This window comes from Parambassis ranga, chromosome 5 (genome assembly GCF_900634625.1).
Source record: "Parambassis ranga chromosome 5, fParRan2.1, whole genome shotgun sequence".
NCBI lineage: Eukaryota > Metazoa > Chordata > Actinopteri > Ambassidae > Parambassis > Parambassis ranga.
The window spans coordinates 8,707,808-8,732,566 of NC_041026.1; the positions used below are offsets into that span (position 1 = coordinate 8,707,808).

Genomic DNA, 24,759 nt, shown 5'->3' on the forward strand with positions numbered 1-24,759 from the left:
CTTTTTAGATAAAATAGTAAAACATATCTTGCATTGTTCAAACTGTCAATTATTTAAATGGTAAAAAAACACATATGAGGCCTATTTGTAAATGTTACATAAATTCCCATATGTGGCACAATTCAGGAGAATTCAAAAGTGAGATTAGAATTTCACGAGGAGGATGTGAAGGCATCACAAGTCTGTTTAATAAATTACAGACACACCTCCTCATTGGGGTGTCTGTTCCTACTTGATTGACAGATAAATAAAACCAATCAGAGGCTAGAAGTTCCATATTTTGAAAAAACACACATAAGAAATAATCCAGCATTCTGAATTAAGATAAGATAAGATAAGATAAATCTGTATTAATCCCGAAGGAAATTCTTGAATTATTAGTAAAACATAGCAGATCATAGGAGACAACCTTCACTGGGTGTGATCAAATTACAACACTTCATGTCACACACTCGTCTGAGCTATTTATGTCAAAGAGAGCCTTTGACCTGTTGTGTAATAACACTCGGTCAACATGTACCACATGTTATTAGTGTAGTAGCCAGCAGCTGAACCTCTTCAGTACATTCTGTCAGCCTGATAACAGAAACAGCTTATTACTAAATCATATGTACCATTACGATTTGAGTATTAAAGCAGCATTAGTCTGATGATCATAGATTTTAACTTGTTTTTTCAGAGTTTGCTGTATTTTAGGATAATTAAACAGCAGTTTGTTTGCTTAACCAGCAGGAGAATTTACTGAAACACAATATGTTTGACTTCTAATATCAATTTTGTTGATTGTGATTTATTTTACGTGAGCAAAATAGAAATTGTGTTCATCAAATAGCAGAAATGCATTCAAAATGAACAAAAGAAACCCTGGTACGGGGGACCACATACACATGGTGGTACTTTACTTGTGTTTTAGCGCCATCTGTTGGCGTTTCACTGTAGTGTCCACCAGGTTATTGCTTGTTTTAGTAGTTAGGATATATGTATGTGTCAGTGGTGGGCCGTCAGGGCCAGCAAGGCCTTCTCTTCTGAGAATACTCAAAAAAAAAAAAAAAAACACATATTATATCCACATGCTTGGTTGAGCTGCTTCCAGTGTTGTATGTTATGGTAGAGTTTTTATCCAATCATATTTTAGCTAGCTTGTGTTGCCAGGTTCTATGAAATCTGTCTAAAGGCCTTCAGAATCAACAGAGCAGGCTCCCATGCGCTGTAAGTGAGCTGCAATAGCCAATCAGATCGAGCCTAAAGGGCGGAACTCTTTAAAATGTCTGAACTAAACCTGGAGATCCAATTGGCATGTTCCTGAGGTCATTAATTTTTTTTTTATCACTAAGGTCAAATGCACTGTACCAAATTTGAAGTAATTTCAGCAAGAGAAGAAAGGGAACGGACAATCTGGAAACATCATGCCAGCCATCGGCATGGAGTCCACAATCACACAGTCCTACAACACAGAGAACTGCAGACATGCACTGCACATCTTTGTTTGTTGCAATACCATTAAAATGATCATACTATCCCTCTTGAAATGATCATACTATCCCTTAGAGTCCTGCTTTATTGCTGTCCACGGTAAGCTCATCGTTAGCTCTCAAATGTTCTTTATTTAGCCACTGATGGTTAACATCACCCATATCAAGCAAGATAAATAACAGTGTTCAAAGGCACAGCAGAGTGTTAACACACAATACAATATGTATACAGTCAATTTAGCTTATAATCATATTGCCTATATAACAAGGAATATATATAACATTTCATGGCAGATTATGCACATATAAATATAATAATGACAACATCAGATGATTGCATGGCCAGTGTACACAGATAAGGAATATGGGTTTATTATTAGGCTGACAGCTTTGAAGGCATTTCCTCAAAGTCATGTCACGAGTTAGACGCTCTTTGAAGGACGTGGCAGCACCAGCTTCAGTCCAATATCAACCACCCAGGAAGGCATGTAGGAGAGGGGGATCCAGAGGAGCTTGGCGTCCCAGCCGGCGCTGTAGCGCGTGCGAGGGTGGGCGGCAGTCAGAGCGTGTTCCATGCAGTTGGTCACCTTGGTGAGGTCAGAGTCGCAGACGGCGTTCATGATCAAACGCTGCACTTTAATGTCTGAAAGGAAAGAAATCAAATGATGCCAACAGTTGTTGTTGTTGTTGTTTTTTTGTTTTTTTGGGGAGATTGAGAGAGATTGAATAGAAAAACACTCCACTCACACTTATCAAGGTACTTGTCTCCATAGCTGGCTTGTACTTCAGGGGCGAGCTGGTTCCACAGGCGGTGGAGCTCCCTCTCAAGGGGGTCCAGGCTCGTCACTGCAGTCTTAAAAAAGCCGGGCTCGATGATGCACACGTTGACACCAAAGTAGTTGATGTCTCTCCTGAATAAAGGGATGTCACGTAAAAACATATTTTTTGTCAACTCAGACGATCAACAACTGTTCTTTGTATGTTGTGTGACAGTTTGTGAGAGGTTTTGATCTAATATTATCATTACTGTACACTTTTTTGGGTTGCCAGGTTGTGAAAAACCCCTCAAGCCAATTTATTGCTCTCCTCTGAATCAGAGGCTCTGATTGTAAAGTCATAGGTTTTTACACACATTAGACTTATAAGCTAAAAAGAGACACATATTCCTCCCTATCCGATCTCAAAGGTAATATTTCTTTAGGGTAAATGCCGAGGTTGTGAGTTTTGTATAATAGTGCAATCTATTGGATGGAATGACAGACACACGGTGTGACTGTGAGTCCCCCCCTAAACACAGCAGAGTCTTCCTGAATAAAAAAGAAAGTGGGTCCAGGGAAGAATATCTGCTGTGTACATGTCGTCACAGTAAGTGTGAGTCAGTCTTACCTGAGGCAGTCAGAGAAAGACTCCACTGCAAACTTGGAGATGCAGTATCCACCACCATTTGCAGCCACCCTGCCCAGCACTGATGCCACATTCACGATGCGGCCCTGAGCCTTTCTGATGAGGGGCAGAAAGGTCATCGTCATGGCGATCACTCCGTTCATGTTGACTTTCAGTGTGCTGTGGAAATCCTCCACCTTCATCCACTCTGAAGGGCCCATAGGTAATGAGCGCCCAGCATTGTTCACGATACCCCAAAGTCCTGGAGAGGAGAGACATTAGAGATCTGCCCTGTGAGAACTAACTAAAGGTCCTTATGGGATCTAGCGCTCACCCTTTTCTCCAACCTCCTGCTTGGTCCACTCCATTGCTTTCTGGATGCTGTCCTGACTGGTTACATCCAGCAGGACGGTCTTCAAAGAAGGGCCCGTCACTCTTTTCAGATCATCAGCTCCTTTCTCGGTGAGGCAGCCAGCCAGCACGCGGAAACCTTTACGGTCGAGCTTCCTACACAGCAGGTTTCCAAACCCGCTGTCACAGCCCGTCACAAAGACATATTTATTTGCAACGTTGTCAATCTCCAGGCTGTCTCTGTACAGCCACACGAGAATCCACAACACCACAAAAGTAGCAATGATGTACAGCCAGGCGTTTTCCCTAAAAGAGAAGGAGAACATTTGATTTCCGGGAAGAGTTCATCCAGTCAAGCTGCAGCTGGTAAATTCTTACCCTAAACGGTCATAAAGGAACTGTGTATCCATACTGCCGTCAGGATGTGAGGTGGATTTTCGGTCACCTGCAGGACTGAAAAACAAACAAACAAAAACATGTTGAGCAAAGTTCAGATTCAGTTATCAGACACTGAAACACACTAACACTTACTTCAGGAATGTGCTGCCACCAAATCCCCACTCGAATTTCATAATGATACAGAGTTTATTGACCGCTTGTCACCACGACTGGTCAAAACAGATTTTTGTTTTCCACTGAGGGCCTGTGATACATAGCTGCTTTGGGCACATGAGAAATCTTTGCCTAATACTCTTACAGAAGAAAGAAAGGCATTTGTGAGGCAGTGAGACTTAAGGAGGGGGTTGTGCAATGTTTTAAGGTATAATTTTAATACCCGTGACGGAGCTGCTTAGGCTGCACATTTCTGGACACCAATTAGTTTGCAGGCTTATTGATGAATGAAAAAAAAAAACAAACGTCCGGGGGCGACCAAACAGATGGAAATTCTCCTAAATACTACTATGGTTGTCATAAGAACATTTAGACATAAGATATTCAGTGAAATGAGTTATTAGTAATTAAACTGATTTACATTACGCACTAATAATGGCATTAAATCAAATTGTTAATAATTCATTACACTACAACAATATATAGTACTATAGTAGATCAGGGATGAGATAAAAAAAAATTAGGTATGAAAGTATCTTACCTTTTCTCCTTTTGAGAAGTGATGGATCTCACCGAGCTATTCGTCCTCTTCCCTTTCCCTTTCTGGTTATTCTTCGGTCTCAGCTCGGAGGGGCTGGACGGAAGGAGGCTTTATCCCCGCGGTTTATCCCTTAAGACAAGTCCAGTAATGGTAATCCCCAATCCTTAACCATTTGGTTTGTGTGGGGGAACAAAAAGTTGTAGGCAATGACACAAAAAACAAATAAACAGAAAAAAACAATAGGATTTCTGTTCACTACACTTGGATTTTTGTTTAGATATCCAGAGAATGTGAAAAGTAAATTTTTACATTACATCCAGTTCTCTACAGTTGTTGACAAGAGAACTTGTTCTGACACATGTATTCAGACCACGCAGGTGACACAGAGAAGATGATGTGAAAGGGCATCAGTGCCCAAACATACACAACAGTGAAGCATCTGTCAGCTGTTTGATGAATTAAGAGTGAATTTTGTTATCAAACATGTTCATAAATACGTGAGCAAAGTCCACGGCCACATGCACTGTGACATAACCTTTCCTTCACGTCACACATTCCATGAATTAACCAATCACAGCTATTCAGTTATTGCATCTAGCGGTTCTGATGCAAACCTTTCTTTTAGACCTTTTAAGGACTTCTAGTTTTGCAACAAGCACGACTAAGCTCAAAAAGTCTTTACACCAGACGTCCTTGATTAACCTTTCTCCATTCAAATGCACTGCACCTCGGCCTAAACACATATAAATCTGTGCTATTTGTGTAATGTTTAATCTTTGTCTGCCCTCTACTGACCCCTGAAATAGTCCTTTACACTCACACTTTTTGTTGCTTGACCTTTTTTTTCCACATAGTTTAATAACAAAAAAACAACAAAACATTTTTAAAACTTTAATAAAACAATTTTCCGTTACTAAGTTGTAACAAAATTTAAAGTACTTCACTTTACATGCAATACATAAACACAGATGTACAATAATTTAGGCATCAGGTGCTGAGATGGAGAAGTCCTATAAAATTCATCAGACATGTACACAGGTGGATATGTGTGCCTGGCCCCTTAAACCTACTACAAGGGGGTGAACCACGTCTAACACATGCAGCACCTTACTTCCCCTATATAATTACCTTTTGCTCTAATTGTTCCATAGAGACGCAAAGCACCAAAATGTCAGGCGTAAACCTGATCTCTAGCTTCATTGTGGGCTTACTCTTCTCAATAGTGTTGCTAACACAAGAACTTAAATCATTGCTGCACGGATGTTTGACATTTGTCTGAACAAAGTAACCGTCAGCCTCACAGCGGCTTAAAGACAAGCAAAGTAATGCTGACACTGACGCACTGCTGCACATTTCCTGACAGGGGTCATATGAGCCAGTGTTATTCCAGTGTATATAGCTTCAGCTGTAAAATGTTGACCATGGCATCTATGAACACGCAGACTGAAGTTGACCCTTGTGGACGTACTCCAGAGCGGTGGCGATCGTCCTCATGTCCATCTCAATACTGCGGGCCCAGTTCTCCACATCCCCAATTTCCTGTTCAAAAGGAAGCAGAAAACACAAATTTATCGTGTGTTTAGATTTCTGTAATGACTGTCATGACATAAGAAACCTGAAAAGATGTTGTAAGCTGTATAAATGGGAGGATGGAAACTCATTTGAAAATTGCATCTACCATCTGTCAGATTTGCTGGGATCACGAATCTGTGTCAAAGCCCTCGTGGGACCATATCAGCTTTTAGTAACCCTGATAAAACAATGTGTGCTGTAGTGACACCGACGCTCCGATACAAGCTTCGGAGTTCCAGCAGCATTTATGTTAAACCACTGCTTCAAAGCTTGCTTTGGTGCGGGAAATCCCATGTGACCGATGACGCCTGAACAGTAACTGCTTCGGTCCTCTCAGTGAATCACATGACTGGTTTTAAAACCACTCGACACTGCTTTGTAACGTGAGACTTTGCTTAAACCGGCTCAGTCCAAAACAGTGGAAAAAATATTGTTTAACAATAAAAATGTTTGAATTACTATCCAGACATATCCACAAGCTCCTACTGCAACACATACGTTTATAGAATCAACCGACCGAAACCAATTAATCAGTCTTAACTAAAATATATGTACATCACACACCCTGGTTACGCTCATCACGTAATTAAGACACTGTGTCCTATTTCACCACTAGATGTCACTAAAACTAAGTTTTGAATGAATGAACCCATACTCGACACAATTGTCACACAAAGTGGTTCAATACTGCTTCATTGCTTTCTTTGGACATCACTAGTGTTTCCTTTATTTATTACAAATGTAAGCAGCACCACATGGGATGATCTGACATCTAAACATAAAGGTTAAAAAGCAAAGCAGGCCCTGTATAATCACAGATTAAACACAACAGGTGACTTTTTAGTATAGCATACCTTTAAGGCCTGATTGAACCCTTCCACCATGCTGATCCACTGAGCAGTCTGTTTAGAGAACTGGCTCGCCTGCACTTGGAGAGTCTTTACCTCGTGGTCAAGCTTACGCTGGTTGACATATGCCTGAGAAACACTTAAGATGAGAAAAAAAAATTAAAACACAATTTATGTATAGATACTGTGTCAAATGTAACACAGTCTAGTGTTAAAGTTAACATAGATCTCAAGATCTCACCGCGTCACTAAAGGATTTTGGTCATAATCTGTTTTCATAAAAGAACAGCACAACAATGGTCTTTGCATCTTACTCTCAGACTTTAAGCTGATTGTCTCGGTTTCAGCAAACTATTTATGGATGTGTTACACATTTGGGCAGTTAAATCTGTCCAGAAATAGATTTAACTTTATTTAGTGCTGGGAAACCCACATGAGTCTGAGGTACGGTTTTGTAGCTGTGCATCTGTAAATGATAAATGGTCTGTACTTATATAGTGCTTTTCTACCTACTCGGATACTCAAAGTGCTTCACACTACTTCACATTTACCCCCATTCGCACACACACATATTCAGACACCAGTGGTGCAACCACTGGGAGCAACTTAGGGTTAAGTGTCTTGCCCAAGAACAAATTGGCCTGCAGCCAGGGCATAAGATACCTATAAAATCTATACAGTTGGTGTTTGTCACTTAGGCATTTGCATACTGTGCAAGAGAAGGAAAAGAATCTCGTCTGTATAATCAATTAAAAGTTATATTACAATCCAAATTATTGTATTTTAGCTTTCAACTGTTATTTGGAGGCAACAAACTATATGAAGGCACTGCATTGAGGATTTCACTACTACCTGATATAATGTAAAAACAATCAATCCTAAAGTGATTATAATAAAACTAATCACTTGATAGCACTGGTAACATGCAACTTAAACTGTGTACGCTAATGTAAGATAAGTGCTGATTATTATTGTGTAGTAGAATGTGGACAAAAAGGTCTAACAACCGTGTAAAGTTGGTAGTAGAAGCTAGCAGAGGGATTTGTGTCACAATCATACCCAACGTTAAGGTGGTCTACCAGGGCTTCTGTCAGACAGGTGGCGGCGCAGATAGCTTCACGTCTGCGTCTCTCTGTGCAAGAACATATAAAAGAGGCATAAGAACATAATCAGCTAGTTTGTGGGACTCACAGCACCACACCTCTTTATTTTTAGCATTGGTTAGCATGAAAGCTAACCAATCTTTCGCTCTTACTCACCCTGAAGCTCCTTCCGCTCATTTTGCTTTGCCTGGTGCTCCTTCAGAAGACGAGACAACATCTTCCCTTCAGTAGTCGTTGTTATTGTATCGTTGATGTCTATCCGTTTAACGAAACTGCAGATTATTTACCACACATTCATGCTGCTAGCTGGCTAGCACCCATGTATCGTATGGTCGTAGTCACGAGACCAAGCACCAGAATCACGTGACGCGGGTTATTACAGCGTCCTGGACTCACGTGGTTCTATTTATAGTGGCATAGAGGTTTTGGTGGCGTTTTATGAACATTTTGGACAATGACCCACGTCATTTTCACCATGTCACAGCCATTCACGGTGAAAATTGGGATGTTGTGTTTTGTTTCGGTCGGTGCGTGGCTCTAACCTCAAACTTACTTTTGACCAGGAGTCCCCGGTTCGAATCCACCCTTTGCCATAGTTGCTTTATTGTAGTACAGTGCTTCTAGACAGCTGCAAATGGTAGGCTACGTTGATGTGAGATGACTACTTCCCATGTGGGATTAATAAAACATGCTTATTGTAAACATCTGGATCCTTTACCCACCAGGAGGGGGCAGTATTTGGTAACTTGTTCTGGTCCATACCATTAAACAGCCATAAAAACCTTCAGATGTCTCTAACATTTACCCACACCACTGCTGCTGCCCCTGACCTTCATCGCCTACATCTGCCCTAAAGACCAGATCTCCATCAGAGGAGCTAAAAACTTCACTCCAGGAAAGACGAAAAGGCAGAACAGGAAAAGTATGCTGAAAAAGTATTTTACACAATATTTATCTGCAATACAATCTTTTTTCACCTTACTCTCCAGCCTCTGACTGCAGTCATAAAGCACAGTGACAGCAGCAAGGAGACCCTGGAATTGAACCACAGCTTTGCTGAGACACACACCGATTGTTTGGGTTCTGGGCTTATAGGTTTTGAGCTGATTATTTCTGCAGCTGCAGCAGCCTCTTCACACTGGCAGCGATTACAGCTGTGAACATGTTATTTAAAGTCCAACCTGAACAGGTAAGTGTCACCATTTGTGCGTCAGCTCTGACAATCCAGCTCTGACAATCCATTAAATATTTCCTGAAGGAGCTGCCATGCATTGATTTAATACAACATTTGAACTTCTTTGTAAAGGGCCGCTTTAATTTTTGGAAATATTTTTGACGTTATTGAAGCTAAAGGCCACCTTAGGTAAATGTGGTGGTGAACCAGCAAAGGCCCACTGCATCACCTGGAAAATCAGCAAGACAAGATGGCAAAGAAGTTTGCAGAAGATATTGAGGAAATTAAGAAGTCGCTGAACTATATGTCAGATGAACTGAGCAAGATGGTAAAAAAAGAAGATTTGGTGTCTTTGATTGATGAGGTGCGACAACTGAAGACTGTGATTCAGGAAAAGGATAAGAACATTGAAGAGCTGGAGAGAAAAGTGGATGAACTAGAACAAAGCACAAGAATGGATGACCTGGTCATATCTGGATATGTGACAACCCACCGCTCCTACGCCAGGGTTACAGCTGGAGACAAGGTGGGAGAAGACGCTCCATCAACAAGTCATTAGGTTTTTCAACAGCAAGGACATCCTTCTAGATGCTAAAAATATGGTGGCATGCCACACCATTCCGCAAAAACAAAATACACCAAAGATAATCATAAGATTTGCCAACAGGAAACACAAAATTGAACTGTTAGAGTTAACAAAGAAACTAAAAGGCACTGGAGTGTATGTAAATGAACATCTGACAAGGAAAAATGCTAAAATTGCACGCCAAGCAAGAATGCTAAAAAAAGAAAAGCGGATTCAAGACACTTGGACAAGGAACTGTAAAGTAATGATCAAACTCAACAGAACGCCTGAGCAAGCAAAAATAATAACCATTAGGGAAATCAAAGAACTGGATCGATACAGATGAAGATCTATAAGGTGATGAAGATTATGTTTTTTTTGTTGTTGTTGATTTTTCTGTTGTTATCTGTCTGTTTTAATGTAAAAATCAAAAATGTTTGATATAGCAAGAGAGAGTGGAGATAAATTTACAACGCTGAATCCTCAAGAGCATAAAACTTATGATTTAGAAAGTAGCATTGACCCAGATGAATACTTCTTCCAGAACTTACAATGGGATAGTGGTTATTATTCAGAAGATGAACTCGAAATGACACAAGAATGTTTTTCTGTAATTCACTTTAACAGCAGGAGCCTCTATTGCAATTTTTCTAAAATGAAAGGGTATTTACAACAGCTGCTATTTAAATTTAGTGTTGTAGCCATCTCAGAGACTTGGTTGTGTGATAGTAAGAAGTTGGACATTCAACTAGAGGGCTATGAATTATTTAAACGGAACAGGTTGAACAAAAGAGGAGGGGGTGTTGCCCTGTTTGTAATGAATGGTATAAAATGTAAAATAATTGACCACACGAGTACGGTTATTGATGATTTAATGGAAAGTGTAACTATTGAAGTAAGCAGGGAAAGAGCAAAAAATATGGTAATCACTTGTATTTATAGAACTCCACGACGACGAGCCATAATTGGCAGGAAGTATATGTAAACAACACTAACAGGGCTTATAATGCATTTTTGGAGACGTTTAAAAGAAATGAGACTAAAGGCTAATAAGATAAGGAAAACTTGGAAAAAGCTTGTAAAAAGAAAAATCAGCTGTACAGAGAGTATATAAAGCACCAAACTAAGGACAAAGAGGACAAATATAAAAAAATATAAAAATAAACTGACAGCTATTTTGAGAGAACAAAAACAGTATTACTACAGTACTTTACTGCACAAATATAAAACTGATATGAAAGCAACATGGGGTGTTATTAGAGACGTGCTTGAACAACACAAATGTAAATCTTTCCCTACTCACACTGTTAGAGAAGATGGTTCTGTTACAGATAACATTCAGGAGATTGTTAACATATTTAATATTTTTTTGTAAGTGTGGGTCCAAATTTAGCAAAAGAAATTCCACATAATGATGGGAAAGTAAAAGACTTTAATACTTCTGTCAATAACTGCATGTTTCTTGGGGGAGTGTGTGAGAGTGATGTGTTAGAAGTAGTTAGAAAGTTTAAGAACAAAAAATCCACAGACTCAAACAACATTGACATGTCAATAATTAAAACTCTGATTGATTGTATAGTTGAACCCTTAACATATATATGCAACATGTCTTTTTCAACTGGAATTTTTCCAGAGAAAATGAAACTGGCAAAGGTATTTCCTGCTTATAAAAATGGACAAAAGGATATAGTTTCAAACTATAGACCAGTTTCTTTATTATCTCAATTTTCCAAAATCCTAGAAAAACTATTTGTTATAAGACTGGACAGTGATGGATTTTGTGGAAAACATATCAACAGCAATAGATAATAAGCAGTATGCTATTGGGGCTTTTATAGATTTGAGCAAAGCTTTTGATACGATTGATCACTCATTACTGTTGCAGAAATGTGAATACTATGGAATAAGAGGAGTGGCAAAAAGCTGGTTAAAGAGCTACTTAAATGACAGATTTCAGTATGTGGAAATTAATGGTATAGTATCGCAACAGAGAAGGATATCTTGTGGAGTACCTCAAGGATCAGTCCTGGGGCCAAAGCTGTTTATACTTTATATAAATGATATTTGTAAGGTGTCCAATATCTTAAAATTTGTTATGTTTGCAGATGACACTAATTTAGTTTGTTCAGGTTGTGATTTGAAACAATTGCTACTTAAAGTTCAAGCGGTAGCTTCAAGCTATTTAAAAACGTGGTTTGATTTAAACAAATTATCTTTAAATGAAAAGAAAACAAAATATATGTTTTTTGGTGCAGGTCAAGCAAAACAAGAAATTAAGTTGTTTTTAAGTGGATCCGAAATAGAGAGGGTTTATGAGAATAAGTTCTTAGGAGTTACAATAGACCACACACTATGTTGGAAACCACATATAGAATATATCAAAAGTAAGCTATCTAAAGCTATAGGCATAATCTATAGAGTTAGAAATGAGAAATGTCTGTTTATCTTGTAGTCATTACTGGTGTTACCATACATGTCATATTGTGCAGAAATTTGGGGAAATATTATTTAATTATTGATTCAATAGTGAAGCTTCAAAAAAGAGCAATAAGAATCATAAACAAAGCCTCATACTGTGAACATACTGATAAGCTCTTTGTGGAATCCAATGCTTTAAAATTGATGGACATTGTATATTTAAAAACATTGGAAATACCATTTTGTGCCATGAACAAAAGTCTTCCGTTTAGCCTACAAAGGTTATTTAAAATCAGAGATGGGCATTATAATTTAAGAGGTTTATTTATTTTTGAGAGACTTAAAGTAAGAACTAATGTCAAGAGTAGATGTATTTCTGTTTTAGGCACAAAATTGTGGAATGAGCTTGATGATCATTTTAAAACAAGCAGTTCTTTTTTAAAGTTCAGAAAATCTTTAAAATATAAATTAATTGATAACTACAAGGAAATGTAAAAGGAAAACCGAAAGGTAAATGATGTATGTGATTTAATTTAGTAAAATCTATGTTTGGCTGACTTTTTGGGGTGATTAGGGATAGGCAAAAATAAGCTAGATGCTTCAGCCTATTCCCTTTTTTTGGTTTTGAGATGAATTGTGTAATTGTATTTTGTAATTGTACTGTATTGAAAAAAACAAAAATAAAAATTATTCATTCATAAAGTGTTTTCCTCACTTACATATAGGCTTGTCTGCCCCCTTGTGGCTATAATTCAATTCAATTCAGTTTTATTTATATAATAAAACTGAATTAAAAAAACTGTGCATTATACAATCAGAAATTGTCTCAAAGCGCTTCACAGAAACCCAGAAAGAGAGAGAGGAGCAAACATGCAGCAAACATGATACAGTACAGAGCAAACATGACAAGCAAGATGAAACAGTGATTATATTATAATGGATATCTTTATATATTGTCAGTCCATAAGTAGAAACAGTAATTTGATAGTAATCAAAGCAAAGATGAGCAGCAGGGGCTGGTGAAGTCAATGAGCACAGGAGAGATCAGGGGCCGGACTGCAGGTCAGCATGTAGGACTGGAGACCTGCAAAGAGAGAGAGAGCGAGAGCGAGACACAAAACTACGAGGAAGGCAGTAAACACAGAGTATGAGACGATATTACCAGTATGAGCCAGACTAAGGAGAGTAGAGGAGAGGTCAGATGGTGAGGGGGAAACTGCTCAGTGGATCATGTTTGTGCCCCCCGACAGCGTAGGCCTAGAGCAGCATAGCTGTGCTAAAGGTTAAGATTTTATCAGCCCTAACACCTGTTATACCTGTGGCTGAGGCGACTGTAACTATACCTACCAGCCCTACACGCTATAATGAGATACTACAGTATGTGCAGGACAGAGCAGCCATGTGTATCAGGGTGTTTGTCCCCACCTATCATCCATTCATCCATCTTCTGAACCCGCTTTGTCCTGAAGTACACCGTCACTGTCATAATAATCATAATAATAATTTTCATATCTTTGCAATAAATAAAGGTTTGAAGTTGACAATTTGACACATTTCTGATTTTTTTTTAACTTTGACTAAACTTTGGTTTGGTTGAACCAAAAGTCAATAAGGTTTGTTTACATCAATATGTGTGAGCAGTGAAGTAATCGCTTGTTTGTGCAGGCTGCAGCAGATTTGCTGTAGTACTGATAAAGTCCATGTTTTTAGAATAGAATAGAATATACTTTATTAATCCCTTTGGGAAGGTCCCTCAGGGAAATTCGGGTGCCAGCAGCACTACAACACCGACAGTCAGAGCAAGAGTTAAATAGAATAAAATAGAATAAAATAGAACATAGTACAGTGAAATAAAAGATAAGAGGAATTATGTACAAGCATTGCACACCAGCATAGATGGATTATTGCACATATAAGTTATTGGACATGTGTTGAAGGCTCCTCTGAGCGCTGATGACAGTGTGCAGAGGATGACTGGCATCGTCCACAATGGTCAGAAGTTTTCTTAGTGTTCTCCTGGTGTCCTCCTCCTAGTGTTCACCCCCCACCCCCCTCCCCCACCCCCCCAACCAGGGAGACCAGCTTCATGCCGACCACAGAGCCGGCCCGCCTGATAAGTTTGTCCAGCCGGTTAGCACACCTTTTCATATTACCCCCCCGCAGACTGGTAGAACATCCACAGGAGTTTCCTGCAGATGTTGAAGGCTCCCAGTCTTTGCAGGAAGTACAGGCGGCTCTGGCCCTTCTTGTACAGGTGATCTGTACAGCATGTCCAGTCCAGCTTGTTGTCCAGCCACAACCCGAGGTACTTGTAGTGGCCTACAATCTCCACCTCTTTGTCCCTGATGATCACTGGACATGCTTCTGACCAGCTCCTTAGTCTTTGAGGTGTTAAGCTGGAGATGGTTCACCTGACTCCAGGTGACAAAGTTGCTGACGACACTCCTGTACTCGTCCTCTCCATCATCCCTGATACACCCCACGATAGCTGTGTCATCTGCAAACTTCTGGATGTGACACAGTTCTGAGTTGTAGCAGAAGTCTGAGGTGTAAAGGGTGAAGAGGAGGGGGGCCAGCACCGTCCCCTGGGGAGCTCCTTGCTGCTAATGACAGTGTCCGATGTGGTGTCCTTTACGTACTGCAGTCTCTCTGTGAGGTAGTCAGCAATCCAGGACACCAAGTAGTGGTCCACTAGCATCTCCCTCAGTTTGTCCAGTAGCAGCAGGGGCTGGATGGTGTTGAAGGCACTTCAGAAGTCCAAAAAAAGAATCCTCACTGTGCCCCTCCCTTTGTCAAGGTGTGCTTGAACACGGTGTAGGAGGTAGAGAATGGCGTCCTCCACACCCACACCTGCCTGATAGGCAAACTGTAGGGGGTCCTGGGCCTGATGCACTTGGGGCTTGAGGAGGTTGAGGATGAGCTGCTCCATTGTCTTCATCAGCTGTGATGTGAGTGCCACCGGTCTGTAGTCGTTCAGCTCAATGAAGGGCAGTTTCTCTTTGGAACTGGAACAACACAGGATGACACATGGTAGGCACTCTCCCCAGCTGTAGACTGAGGTTGAAGACATGCTGGAGTGGTTCCCCCAGTTCAGCAGCGCAGGTTCTCAGCAGCCAAGAGGGCACTCTGTCAGGGCCTGCCGCTCTCCTTGGGTGGAGCCTCCTCAGTTCTCCCCTCACCCCGTCTGCTGTGATGTATGGATGTTGAGATGGGGGGGAGGGGTGATAGGTGGAGGGAGGGCTGCACAGGGGATGGAGTCAGGGGGGTCATACACTGCAGTGAGGAGGGGGGGACAGTGGGCTGGTCAAAGCAGTTGAAGAAGTTGTTCAGCCTGTTTGCTTTCTCCACTGTCCCCCCTGCTGTTGTGGCCTTTGATCTATAGCCTGTGATGGTGTTGACACCATCTCAGACCTCCTTCATGTGTCTCTCACTCAGTTTCTTTTCCACCTTCCTCCTGTAGGTGTCCTTTTCACGTCCAGGGGGAGCTGGAGCTTATCTCAGCTATAAGTGGCTGAGATTTGGGGATGTTGTAATCAATGACTTGATACAGTTTGGAGGTCTGATTGATTTTTCATGATATAAGTAGTGAAGTCTGGGTTTGGATGCCCCCTTTACTCCAGTTTTTACAGTGTGTTTGATGAGCAAACATCAAATCACATGTTGACATGTGGTTTACCAGCATTACAGCCACAAGATAGAGGGGCGGGTAGATGTGCCTGAACAATAATTGGTCAGTGATGTAAATATAAAACAGTCCTCGCTGAGACAGAGACACCAGAGACGAGCTCTCACTGAGCCACCATGAGGACCTTTTGTGTTGCTGTGGTCGTGTTGAGTCTCCTTTCAGTGGGTCAGCCTGCGCCGCTGACCTGTGAGACGCTGATGAAGCCGCGGGACACCGAAGGCCCTGATGTAAGTCTTTCAACACATCTATGACTTACACGGTAATAATCAAACTGCCTTACAGTGTTGTGTCACGTTCATGTTTTAGCTGACTGGGAGGTGGTTCTTTCTAGCTCTGTCTGCAGAGCACTGTATTACAACGACAGTGCTAGATGTTCTTCTCAGGCCCAGTTTTGTCTTTGACGTTACCTCCATGGATGCTCCGAATGTCTACAACAGCAGCATAAAAATCACAATGTAAGATCTTTTTAATATAAATTAACAGCATGATAAAAATACAAGGTTTTGCATAAACAGAGCTTTTGTGCATGACTTTACAGAGACGGACACTGCTTTGAAGAATCTAAGATGTTTTTCTATAAGGACAACCAAATGTTTGAAGTTGACAGTAACAGTAAGGGTTTTGTTTCTCTACCGTTTGCTAATAAAGTGTACAATGCAGATGCTTATTAACATAAACATATCTACATTGAGAGGTGACAGATTTCAATTAAACACTTTTATTTCTAACAGATACTGCACTGGGCAAAGCCTCTGTGTTTCTGTACAGTGGATGTCCCGACTGCATTGTCAAGAGGATGGATATGATTAAAGCTCTTATACTCATCAGTAAGGAGAGAAGTTAAATAAATATAAATGCAAATTTAGTGAGATTGCAGCCGTGCAGGGGAAAAAAAGATATATTATGTGTCGTCTCTTCACCAGGTAGGAGAAAGGTCGTCACTGCTGCAGAGCTGGCGGAGTTCGAGACGCAGGCCAGGTGTCTTGGATGGTCCAAACCGCAGGTCTTAAGAGCAGAACACGGTGAGGTTTCAGTAGAGGCACCTGCCATCAGTGGTGGAATGTAACTAAGTATTTGTACTTTGTTACTGCACTTAAGTACATTTTTAGGTATACTTTATTTTTAGAGTTTTACTCCATTACATTTCTACAGTGTTTGTCGTTACTCATTTTCTGAACACAGTTTCTCTAAAATGTTGCCTGGATCTACATAAATATGGATTGTGTTGTTACCTCAGAAGTTTAAACCAATCAGGTGGCTCCATCAGCTCCAGTGATAGCAGAGCTGGTGTTTGGCAGCAGCACAGCAGTCGATAGACTGTCTCTGGCCTCCTGTCCTCTGCAGCTAACCATTGAACATAGATCCAGAGTCAACCTCCTTGGAACTGAGCCACCAGGGGGCGTATTTTAAAGATCTGTTTAAATTTAGAGAGCCTAAATATGATTAATGGATATACCAGGGCATTCTGTGTCTGTGTCAGCCTCACAGAGAACAGCTGCTGGCAGGGATTTATATATTTTGCTAACTGTACTTTTACTGAAGTACCAAGCTTCAGTCCTTCCTCCACCAGCTGCCACCATGCAGCAACACCACGATTCATTTATTACATTCTGTGGTATTCTTCTACGTCAGGTAGTGAACACTTCAAAGCATTAATCTCAAAAAGTGGCTTTTTTAAATAGAAAATACCCCACATGATCGATGTATTTAAGTTACTATTAAAATGTAAAAATGTCCAAAACTGTTTTCAAATTCTCACACTTCCTGACAGTGTCATTTCATTTTTCTAACCTCCATGTCCAGCTTCAGAAAACTGCAGGTCATACCATGACATCCCTAGACAAGAAGCTGAAGCCATCATGCAGAGCATCCAACACAAGGTGTCTGAAAAGGCAACAAGTATGCAAGAAAAAATAATGAAATGTTTCACCGACTTTTGGGTTTTTGTCTACAATACCGTTTCTTAAAAGTAAAGTGTTTTACGTGACTACAGTGTAGTTTTGTGCACACCTGGGTGTGTACAAGTCTGTTTTAATATTTCCTTCTGCCATGTTGAATGTTCTGTGTGACTCTACACCAGAGGACCGAGTTTCGGGTCTTACTGTTGACACACAGCAGGTGTAGTGTTTGGCATCCTCCCTCTAAATTCACAGTCAGCTGTGTGCATTTGTTTTTTTCTCACTTTTTTTTTCTTTTTACCTGAAATGTGGTTTATAGCTTTATAAAACAAAATCTATGATGTGATGTATTGTGTGCCAGCTAGTCCACGCAAAGAGAAAGACTGAAGCGTCTGAATCTTGATAGGTCAGCTGTTATTGCAGGCACCTCATAAATTGAATCTAACCTGGGCTCCATTCCAGTCTAGAGAAAGAGGCAATTCTAGGATCTTCTGGGGCATTGACTGAATAAAAATGTAGAGCACACTAACAAGTGAGTCTGCAATAGCTTTGTTGCCCTCTGGTGGCTGGCTGCTGTATAGGTCATAAACCCCAACTCCTTACAGACAGATACAGACCCAACTAAAGGATGTAGTTATGTCAAAGATGGAGCACCCAAGCAACTTCATCTTCTTTCACTGTCATTGTCAGTCAGGTGGGGCCCAGTCCACTTTTGACCTACTTTTGACCAGGAGTCACCGGTTCGAATCCACCTCTTGCCATCGTTGCTTTATTGTAGTAAAGTGCTTCATGACTGCTGCAAATGGTAGGCTATGTTGATGTGAGATAAAAACGTCCCCTGTGGGATTAATAAAATATGCGTATTGTAAATATCTGGATCCTTTTTCCTCCAGGAGGGGGCAGTATTTGGTAACCTGTTCTGGTTCATTCCATTTAACAGCCATAAAAACCTCCAGGTGGCTCTAACATTTACCCATACCACTCCTCATTCAGCAGCACAAGCTATTTTCTCAGCAGCATGATTGGCATAGACTTCACAGAATTTTAAGATTAGAAATTGCAGCTTATGGATATTTATCTGAGGCTAATATGTATTTTAAGTTAAAGGGTTAGATGCTTTAGCATCTATTGTTGGCGGACGGAGGAGGTCCTGATGTGGCTCCTCATGACAAGGAAAAGGGGACAGCTTTCTAAACTATGAAATGAACAAATGAAACATCATAAATGAACACAGTCTGTCTCTCTCTCACTGTTTATGGGTCAGTGATGTGTTGTGGTTGACTGACTGACTGTGTCTGCTGCCCCTGACCTGCCCTGAAGACCAGCTCTCCATCAGAGGAGCTAAAACCTTCACTCCAGGAAAGACAAGAAGGCAGAACAGCTGGAAAAGTATTGTACACAATAATCAGAGGACATCTGTAATACAATCTCTTTTCACTGTACTGTCCAGCCTCTAACTGCAGTCATCATGCACCGTGACAGCAGCAAGGAGACCCTGGAACTGAACCACAGCTTCACTGAGACACACACTGATTGTTTGGGTTCTGGGCAGGTTCCCTTAACAGGAGGATGGAGCTGCACAAAAAGGATGAAGACACAATGCAGAGGTGGAGGTTTTACAGGAGGAGAACAGGGTGCTGAGGAAACTTTACTTCTAGAAGAAGCCACTGTGTTTCATTGAAGCAGTGATGAGTCAGGATTCAGTTGTGACAACAAAGCAGATGCTCATACCTACATTTTGACACGTTAGGTTTTGAGCCGAGTATTTCTGCAGCTGCAGCAGCCTCTTCACACTGGCAGCCATTACTCAGCTGTGAACATGTTATTTAAAGTCCAACCTGAACAGGTAAATGTCACCATTTGTTGTTTTTATGAGTCACATAATTACTGTAAGTTATAGGCTTGTCTGCCCCCTTGTGGCAATAATGAGATACTACAGTATGTGCAGGGCAGAGCAGCCAGGTGTATCAGGGTGGTTGACCCCACCTGTCATCCATTCATCCATCTTCTGAGCCCGCTTTGTCCTGAAGTACACCGTCACTGTCATAATAATCATAATAATCATTTTCATATCTTTGCAATAAATAAAGGTTTGAAGTTGACAATTTGAAACATTTCTGATTTTTTTTAAACTTTGACTAAACTTTGGTTTGGTTGAACCAAAAGTCAATAAGGTTTGTTTACATCAATATGTGTGAGCAGTGAAGTAATCACGTGTTTGTGCAAGCTGCAGATTTGCTGTAGTACTGATAAAGTCCATTTTCTCATGTTTTTAGAATAGAATAGGATAGAATAGAATATACTTTATTAATCCCTTTGGGAAGGTCCCTCACGGAAATTCGGGTACCAGCAGCACTACAACACCGACAGTCAGAGCAAGAGTTAAATAGAATAAAACAGAACATAGTACAGTGAAATAAAAGATAAGAGGAATTATGTACAAGCATTGCACACCAGCATAGATGGATTATTGCACATATAAGTTATTGGACATGTGTTGAAGGCTCCTCTGAGTGCTGATGACAGTGTGCAGAGGATGACTGTTGAAGAAGTTGTTCAGCCTGTTTGCTTTCTCCACTGTCCCCCCTGCTGTTGTGGCCTTTGATCTATAGCCTGTGATGGTGTTGACACCATCTCAGACCTTCCTCATGTGTCTCTCACTCAGTTTCTTTTCCACCTTCCTCCTGTAGGTGTCCTTTTCACATCCAGGGGGAGCTGGAGCTTATCTCAGCTATACGTGGCTGAGATTTGGGGAAGTTGTAATCAATGACTTGATACAGTTTGGAGGTCTGATTGACTTTTCATGATATAAGTACTGAAGTCTGGGTTTGGATGCCCCCTTTACTCCAGTTTATACAGTGTGTTTGATGAGCAAACATCAAATCACATGTTGACATGTGGTTTACCAGCATTACAGCCACAAGATAGAGGGGCGGGTAGATGTGTCTGAACAATAATTGGTCAGTGATGTAAATATAAAACAGTCCTCACTGAGACAGAGACACCAGAGACGAGCTCTCGCTGAGCCACCATGAGGACCTTTTGTGTTGCTGTGATCGTGTTGAGTCTCCTTTCAGTGGGTCAGCCTGCGCCCCTGACCTGTGAGACGCTGATGAAGCCGCGGGACACTGAAGGCCCTGATGTAAGTCTTTCAACACATCTATGACTTACACTGTAATAATCAAACTGCCTTACAGTGTTGTGTCACGTTCCTGTTTTAGCTGACTGGGAGGTGGTTCTTACTAGCTCTGTCTGCAGAGCACTGTATTACAACGACAGTGCTAGATGTTCTTCTCAGGCCCATTTTTGTATTTGACATTACCTCCATGGATGCTTCGAATGTCTACAACAACAGCATAAAAATCACAATGTAAGATCTTTTTAATATAAATTAATAGCATGATAAAAATACAAGGTTTTGCATAAACAGAGTTGTTGTGCATGACTTCACAGAGACGGACACTGCTTAGAACAATCTAAGATGTTTTTCTATAAGGACAACCAAATGTTTGAAGTTGACAGTAACAGTAAGGGTTTTGTTTCTCTTATAAAGTGTACAATATGCTTATTAACATGCACATATCTACATTGAGAGGTGACAGATTTCAATTAAACACTTTTATTTCTAACAGATACTGCACTGGGCAATGCATCTTTGTTTCTGTACAGTGGATGTCCCGACTGCATTGTTGTAAAGAGGATGGATATGATTAAAGCTCTTATACTCATCAGTAAGGAGAGAAGTTAAATAAATATAAATGCAAATTTAGTGTGATTGCAGCCGTGCAGGGGAAAAAAGATATATTATGTGTCGTCTCTTCACCAGGTAGGAGAAAGGTCGTCACTGCTGCAGAGCTGGTGGAGTTCGAGACGCAGGCCAGGTGTCTTGGATGGTCCACACCGCAGGTCTTCAAAGCAGAACACGGTGAGGTTTCAGTAGAGGCACCTGCCATCAGTGGTGGAATGTAACTAAGTATTTGTACTTTGTTACTGTACTTAAGTACATTTTTAGGTATCTATACTTTATTTTTAGAGTTTTACTCCATCACATTTCTACAGTGTTTGTTGTTACTCATTTTCTGAACACAGTTTTTCTAAAATGTTGCCTCGATCTACATAAATATGGATTGTGTTGTTACCTCAGAAGTTTAAACCAATCAGGTGGCTCCATCAGCTCCAGTGATAGCAGAGCTGGTGTTTGGCAGCAGCACAGCAGTCGATAGACTGTCTCTGGCCTCCTGTCCTCTGCAGCTAACCATTGAACATAGATCCAGAGTCAACCTCCTTGGAACTGAGCCACCAGGGGGCGTATTTTAAAGAGCTGTTTAAATTTAGAGAGCCTTAAAAAATGATTAATAGATATACCAGGGCATTCTGTGTCTGTGTCAGCCTCACAGAGAAGAGCTGCTGGCAGGGATTTATATATTTTGCTGGCTAACTGTACTTTTACTGAAGTACTAAGCTTCAGTCCTTCCTCCACCAGCTGCCACCATGTAGCAGCACCACGATTCATTTATTACATTCTGTGGTATTCTTCTACGTCAGGTAGTGAACACTTCAAAGCATTAATCTCAAAAAGTGGCTTTTTTAAATAGAAAATACCCCACATGATCGATGTATTTAAGTTACTATTAAGATGTAAAAATGTCTAAAACTGTTTTCAAATTCTCACACTTCCTGACAGTGTCATTTCTAACCTCCATGTCCAGCTTCAGAAAACTGCAGGTCATACCATGACATCCCTAGACAAGAAGATGAAGCCATCATGCAGAGGATCTATCGCAAGGTGTCTGAAAAGGCAACAAGTATGCGTGAAAAAATAAGGAAATGTTTAATCGAATTTTGGGTTTTTGTCTTCAATACCGTTTCTTAAAAGTAAAGTGTTTTAAGTGACTACAGTGTAGTTTTGTGCACACCTGGGTGTGTACAAGTCCATTTGAATATTTTGTATTTCTGCCATGTTGAATGTTCTGTGTGACTCTACACCAGCGGACCGAGTTTCGGGTCTTACTGTTGACACACAGCCGGTGTAGTGTTTGGCATCCTCCCTCTAAATTCACAGTCAGCTGTGTACACTCGTTTTTTTCTCACTTTTTTTTCTTTTTACCTGAAATGTGGTTTATAGCTTTATAAAACAAAATCTATGATGTGATGTACTGTGTGCCAGCTAGTCCACCCAAAGAGAAAGACTGAAGAGTCTGAATCTGCTGGTTGGGATGAGACTTGTCACCATGGAAACAACAAAAGTGATGGAAAAGCTTGTTGTAGTTGGGAGAAGAAGAGCTCCATTTGGGGGCTGGCAGTGAAGGAAGCAGGAAGATTGTGCAGTTGGAGCCAGTCCCTAGAGGCCATATGGAGGAACTGCAGGTTCAGAATAGGCTGCCATGGTGTTAATCAAACACGCTTGTCCATTCTTTGCAAACTGTTGTGCTTAACTTTAAAACTATTCAGTTAACTTGGAATTATATTGAGAAGGTCAATCTCTCCTGCATTATGTCAGTGTGAGCAACCAAAAAACATTGTAATAATGGCATTAAAGCAACATTACTATCACTGTCATTATTGTTTCTTCAATGTGTGAGTATTGTTGTATGAGCATGAATGTGCACGACACCTCCCTATACACCACAAGTCTTTGTTCGGACCTCCTGCTCAGTGTCATGCCTAATTAGGGGGGGGGGGGGGGGGCGCTTGATAGGTCAGCTGTTATTGCAGGCACCATAAATTGAATCTAACCTGGGCTCCTTTCCAGTCTATAGAAAGAGGCAATTCTAGGATCTTCTGGGGCATTGACTGAATAAAAATGTAGAGCACACTAACAAGTGAGTCTGCAATAGCTTTATTGCCCTCTGGTGGCTGGCTGCTGTATAGGTCATAAACCCCAACTCCTTACAGACAAATACAGACCCAACTAAAGGATGTAGTTACGTCAAAGATGGAGCACCCAAGCAACTTCATCTTCTTTGACTGTCATTGTCAGTCAGGTGGGGCCCAGTCCACTTTTGACCTACTTTTGACCAGGAGTCACCGGTTCGAATCCACCTCTTGCCATCGTTGCTTTATTGTAGTAAAGTGCTTCATGACTGCTGCAAATGGTAGGCTATGTTGATGTGAGATAAAAACGTCCCCTGTGGGATTAATAAAATATGCGTATTGTAAATATCTGGATCCTTTTTCCTCCAGGAGGGGGCAGTATTTGGTAACCTGTTCTGGTTCATTCCATTTAACAGCCATAAAAAACCTCCAGGTGGCTCTAACATTTACCCATACCACTCCTCATTCAGCAGCACAAGCTATTTTCTCAGCAGCATGATTGGCATAGACTTCACAGAATTTTAAGATTAGAAATTGCAGCTTGTGGATATTTATCTGAGGCTAATATGTATTTTAAGTTAAAGGGTTAGATGCTTTAGCATCTATTGTTGGCGGATGGAGGAGGTCCTGATGTGGCTCCTCACGACAAGGAAAAGGGGACAGCTTTCTAAACTATGAAATGAACAAATGAAACATCACAAATGAGCACAGTCTGTCTCTCTCTCACTGTTTATGGGTCAGTGATGTGTTGTGGTTGACTGACAGACTGTGTCTGCTGCCCCTGACTTGCCCTGAAGACCAGCTCTCCATCAGAGGAGCTAAAACCTTCACTCCAGGAAAGACAAGAAGGCAGAACAGCTGGAAAAGTATTGTACACAATAATCAGAGGACATCTGTAATACAATCTCTTTTCACTGTACTCTCCAGCCTCTGACTGCAGTCATAAAGCACAGTGACAGCAGCAAGGAGACCCTGGAACTGAACCACAGCTTCACTGAGACACACACTGATTGATTGGGTTCTGGGCAGGTTCCCTTAACAGGAGGATGGAGCTGCACAAAAAGGATGAAGACACAATGCAGAGGTGGAGGTTTTACAGGAGGAGAACAGGGTGCTGAGGAAACTTTGAAACATTTCTGATTTTTTTTAAACTTTGACTAAACTTTGGTTTGATTGAACCAAAAGTCAATAAGGTTTGTTTACATCAATATGTGTGAGCAGTGAAGTAATCGCCTGTTTGTGCAAGCTGCAGCAGATTTGCTGTAGTACTGATGAAGTCCATTTTCTCATGTTTTTAGAATAGAATAGAATAGAATATACTTTATTAATCCCTTTGGGAAGGTCCTTCATGGAAATTCGGGTACCAGCAGCAATACAACACCG

General features: G+C 40.9%; 4 protein-coding genes across 4 annotated transcripts; 2 read left to right on the top strand and 2 right to left on the bottom strand.

The window, feature by feature from the left end:
- Positions 1 to 1,894: 1,894 nt before the first annotated feature.
- rdh5 (retinol dehydrogenase 5 (11-cis/9-cis)) lies at positions 1,895 to 3,640 on the bottom strand. The gene is made up of 5 exons (XM_028405383.1): positions 3,585 to 3,640; positions 3,190 to 3,512; positions 2,859 to 3,117; positions 2,220 to 2,383; positions 1,895 to 2,115 (listed from the first exon to the last, which is right to left on the bottom strand). The coding sequence occupies exons 1-5, from the start codon at positions 3,614 to 3,616 to the stop codon at positions 1,895 to 1,897; spliced, it is 999 nt and encodes a 332-aa protein (XP_028261184.1). The 5' UTR covers positions 3,617 to 3,640.
- Positions 3,641 to 5,175: 1,535 nt separating this feature from the next.
- bloc1s1 (biogenesis of lysosomal organelles complex-1, subunit 1) lies at positions 5,176 to 8,180 on the bottom strand. The gene is made up of 4 exons (XM_028405400.1): positions 7,979 to 8,180; positions 7,779 to 7,851; positions 6,726 to 6,858; positions 5,176 to 5,838 (listed from the first exon to the last, which is right to left on the bottom strand). The coding sequence occupies exons 1-4, from the start codon at positions 8,037 to 8,039 to the stop codon at positions 5,728 to 5,730; spliced, it is 378 nt and encodes a 125-aa protein (XP_028261201.1). The 5' UTR covers positions 8,040 to 8,180; the 3' UTR covers positions 5,176 to 5,727.
- Positions 8,181 to 15,713: 7,533 nt separating this feature from the next.
- Positions 15,714 to 18,432, top strand: LOC114435598 (uncharacterized). Its single transcript, XM_028405396.1, has 6 exons — positions 15,714 to 15,891; positions 15,971 to 16,119; positions 16,203 to 16,276; positions 16,396 to 16,491; positions 16,588 to 16,686; positions 17,468 to 18,432. Exons 1-6 carry the CDS (start codon positions 15,781 to 15,783, stop codon positions 17,629 to 17,631), a joined length of 693 nt encoding a protein of 230 aa, XP_028261197.1. The 5' UTR covers positions 15,714 to 15,780; the 3' UTR covers positions 17,632 to 18,432.
- Positions 18,433 to 20,543: 2,111 nt separating this feature from the next.
- On the top strand, positions 20,544 to 23,121 carry LOC114435596 (uncharacterized). The gene is made up of 6 exons (XM_028405393.1): positions 20,544 to 20,704; positions 20,784 to 20,932; positions 21,016 to 21,089; positions 21,195 to 21,293; positions 21,389 to 21,487; positions 22,272 to 23,121. Exons 1-6 carry the CDS (start codon positions 20,594 to 20,596, stop codon positions 22,433 to 22,435), a joined length of 696 nt encoding a protein of 231 aa, XP_028261194.1. The 5' UTR covers positions 20,544 to 20,593; the 3' UTR covers positions 22,436 to 23,121.
- Positions 23,122 to 24,759: the final 1,638 nt, after the last annotated feature.

Excerpts from the sequence above, each read along its gene's own strand:
- rdh5 (XM_028405383.1), bottom strand. The coding sequence starts at position 3,616 with ATGGATACACAGTTCCTTTATGACCGTTTAGG. Across the intron at positions 2,384-2,858 it reads TCTTTCTCTGACTGCCTCAG|GAGAGACATCAACTACTTTG; the intron begins GTAAGACTGACT and ends CCCTTTATTCAG. Across the intron at positions 2,116-2,219 it reads AGACAAGTACCTTGATAAGT|ACATTAAAGTGCAGCGTTTG; the intron begins GTGAGTGGAGTG and ends CTTTCCTTTCAG.
- bloc1s1 (XM_028405400.1), bottom strand. The coding sequence starts at position 8,039 with ATGTTGTCTCGTCTTCTGAAGGAGCACCAGGCAAAGCAAAATGAGCGG. Across the intron at positions 6,859-7,778 it reads GTAGACCACCTTAACGTTGG|TGTTTCTCAGGCATATGTCA; the intron begins GTATGATTGTGA and ends TCTCATCTTAAG. Across the intron at positions 5,839-6,725 it reads GGTTCAATCAGGCCTTAAAG|GAAATTGGGGATGTGGAGAA; the intron begins GTATGCTATACT and ends CCTTTTGAACAG.
- LOC114435598 (XM_028405396.1), top strand. The coding sequence starts at position 15,781 with ATGAGGACCTTTTGTGTTGCTGTGGTCGTGTTGAGTCTCCTTTCAGTG. Across the intron at positions 15,892-15,970 it reads GGGACACCGAAGGCCCTGAT|CTGACTGGGAGGTGGTTCTT; the intron begins GTAAGTCTTTCA and ends TTCATGTTTTAG. Across the intron at positions 16,277-16,395 it reads GTTTGAAGTTGACAGTAACA|ATACTGCACTGGGCAAAGCC; the intron begins GTAAGGGTTTTG and ends TATTTCTAACAG.
- LOC114435596 (XM_028405393.1), top strand. The coding sequence starts at position 20,594 with ATGAGGACCTTTTGTGTTGCTGTGATCGTGTTGAGTCTCCTTTCAGTG. Across the intron at positions 21,294-21,388 it reads TAAAGCTCTTATACTCATCA|GTAGGAGAAAGGTCGTCACT; the intron begins GTAAGGAGAGAA and ends TCTCTTCACCAG. Across the intron at positions 21,488-22,271 it reads GGTCTTCAAAGCAGAACACG|CTTCAGAAAACTGCAGGTCA; the intron begins GTGAGGTTTCAG and ends CTCCATGTCCAG.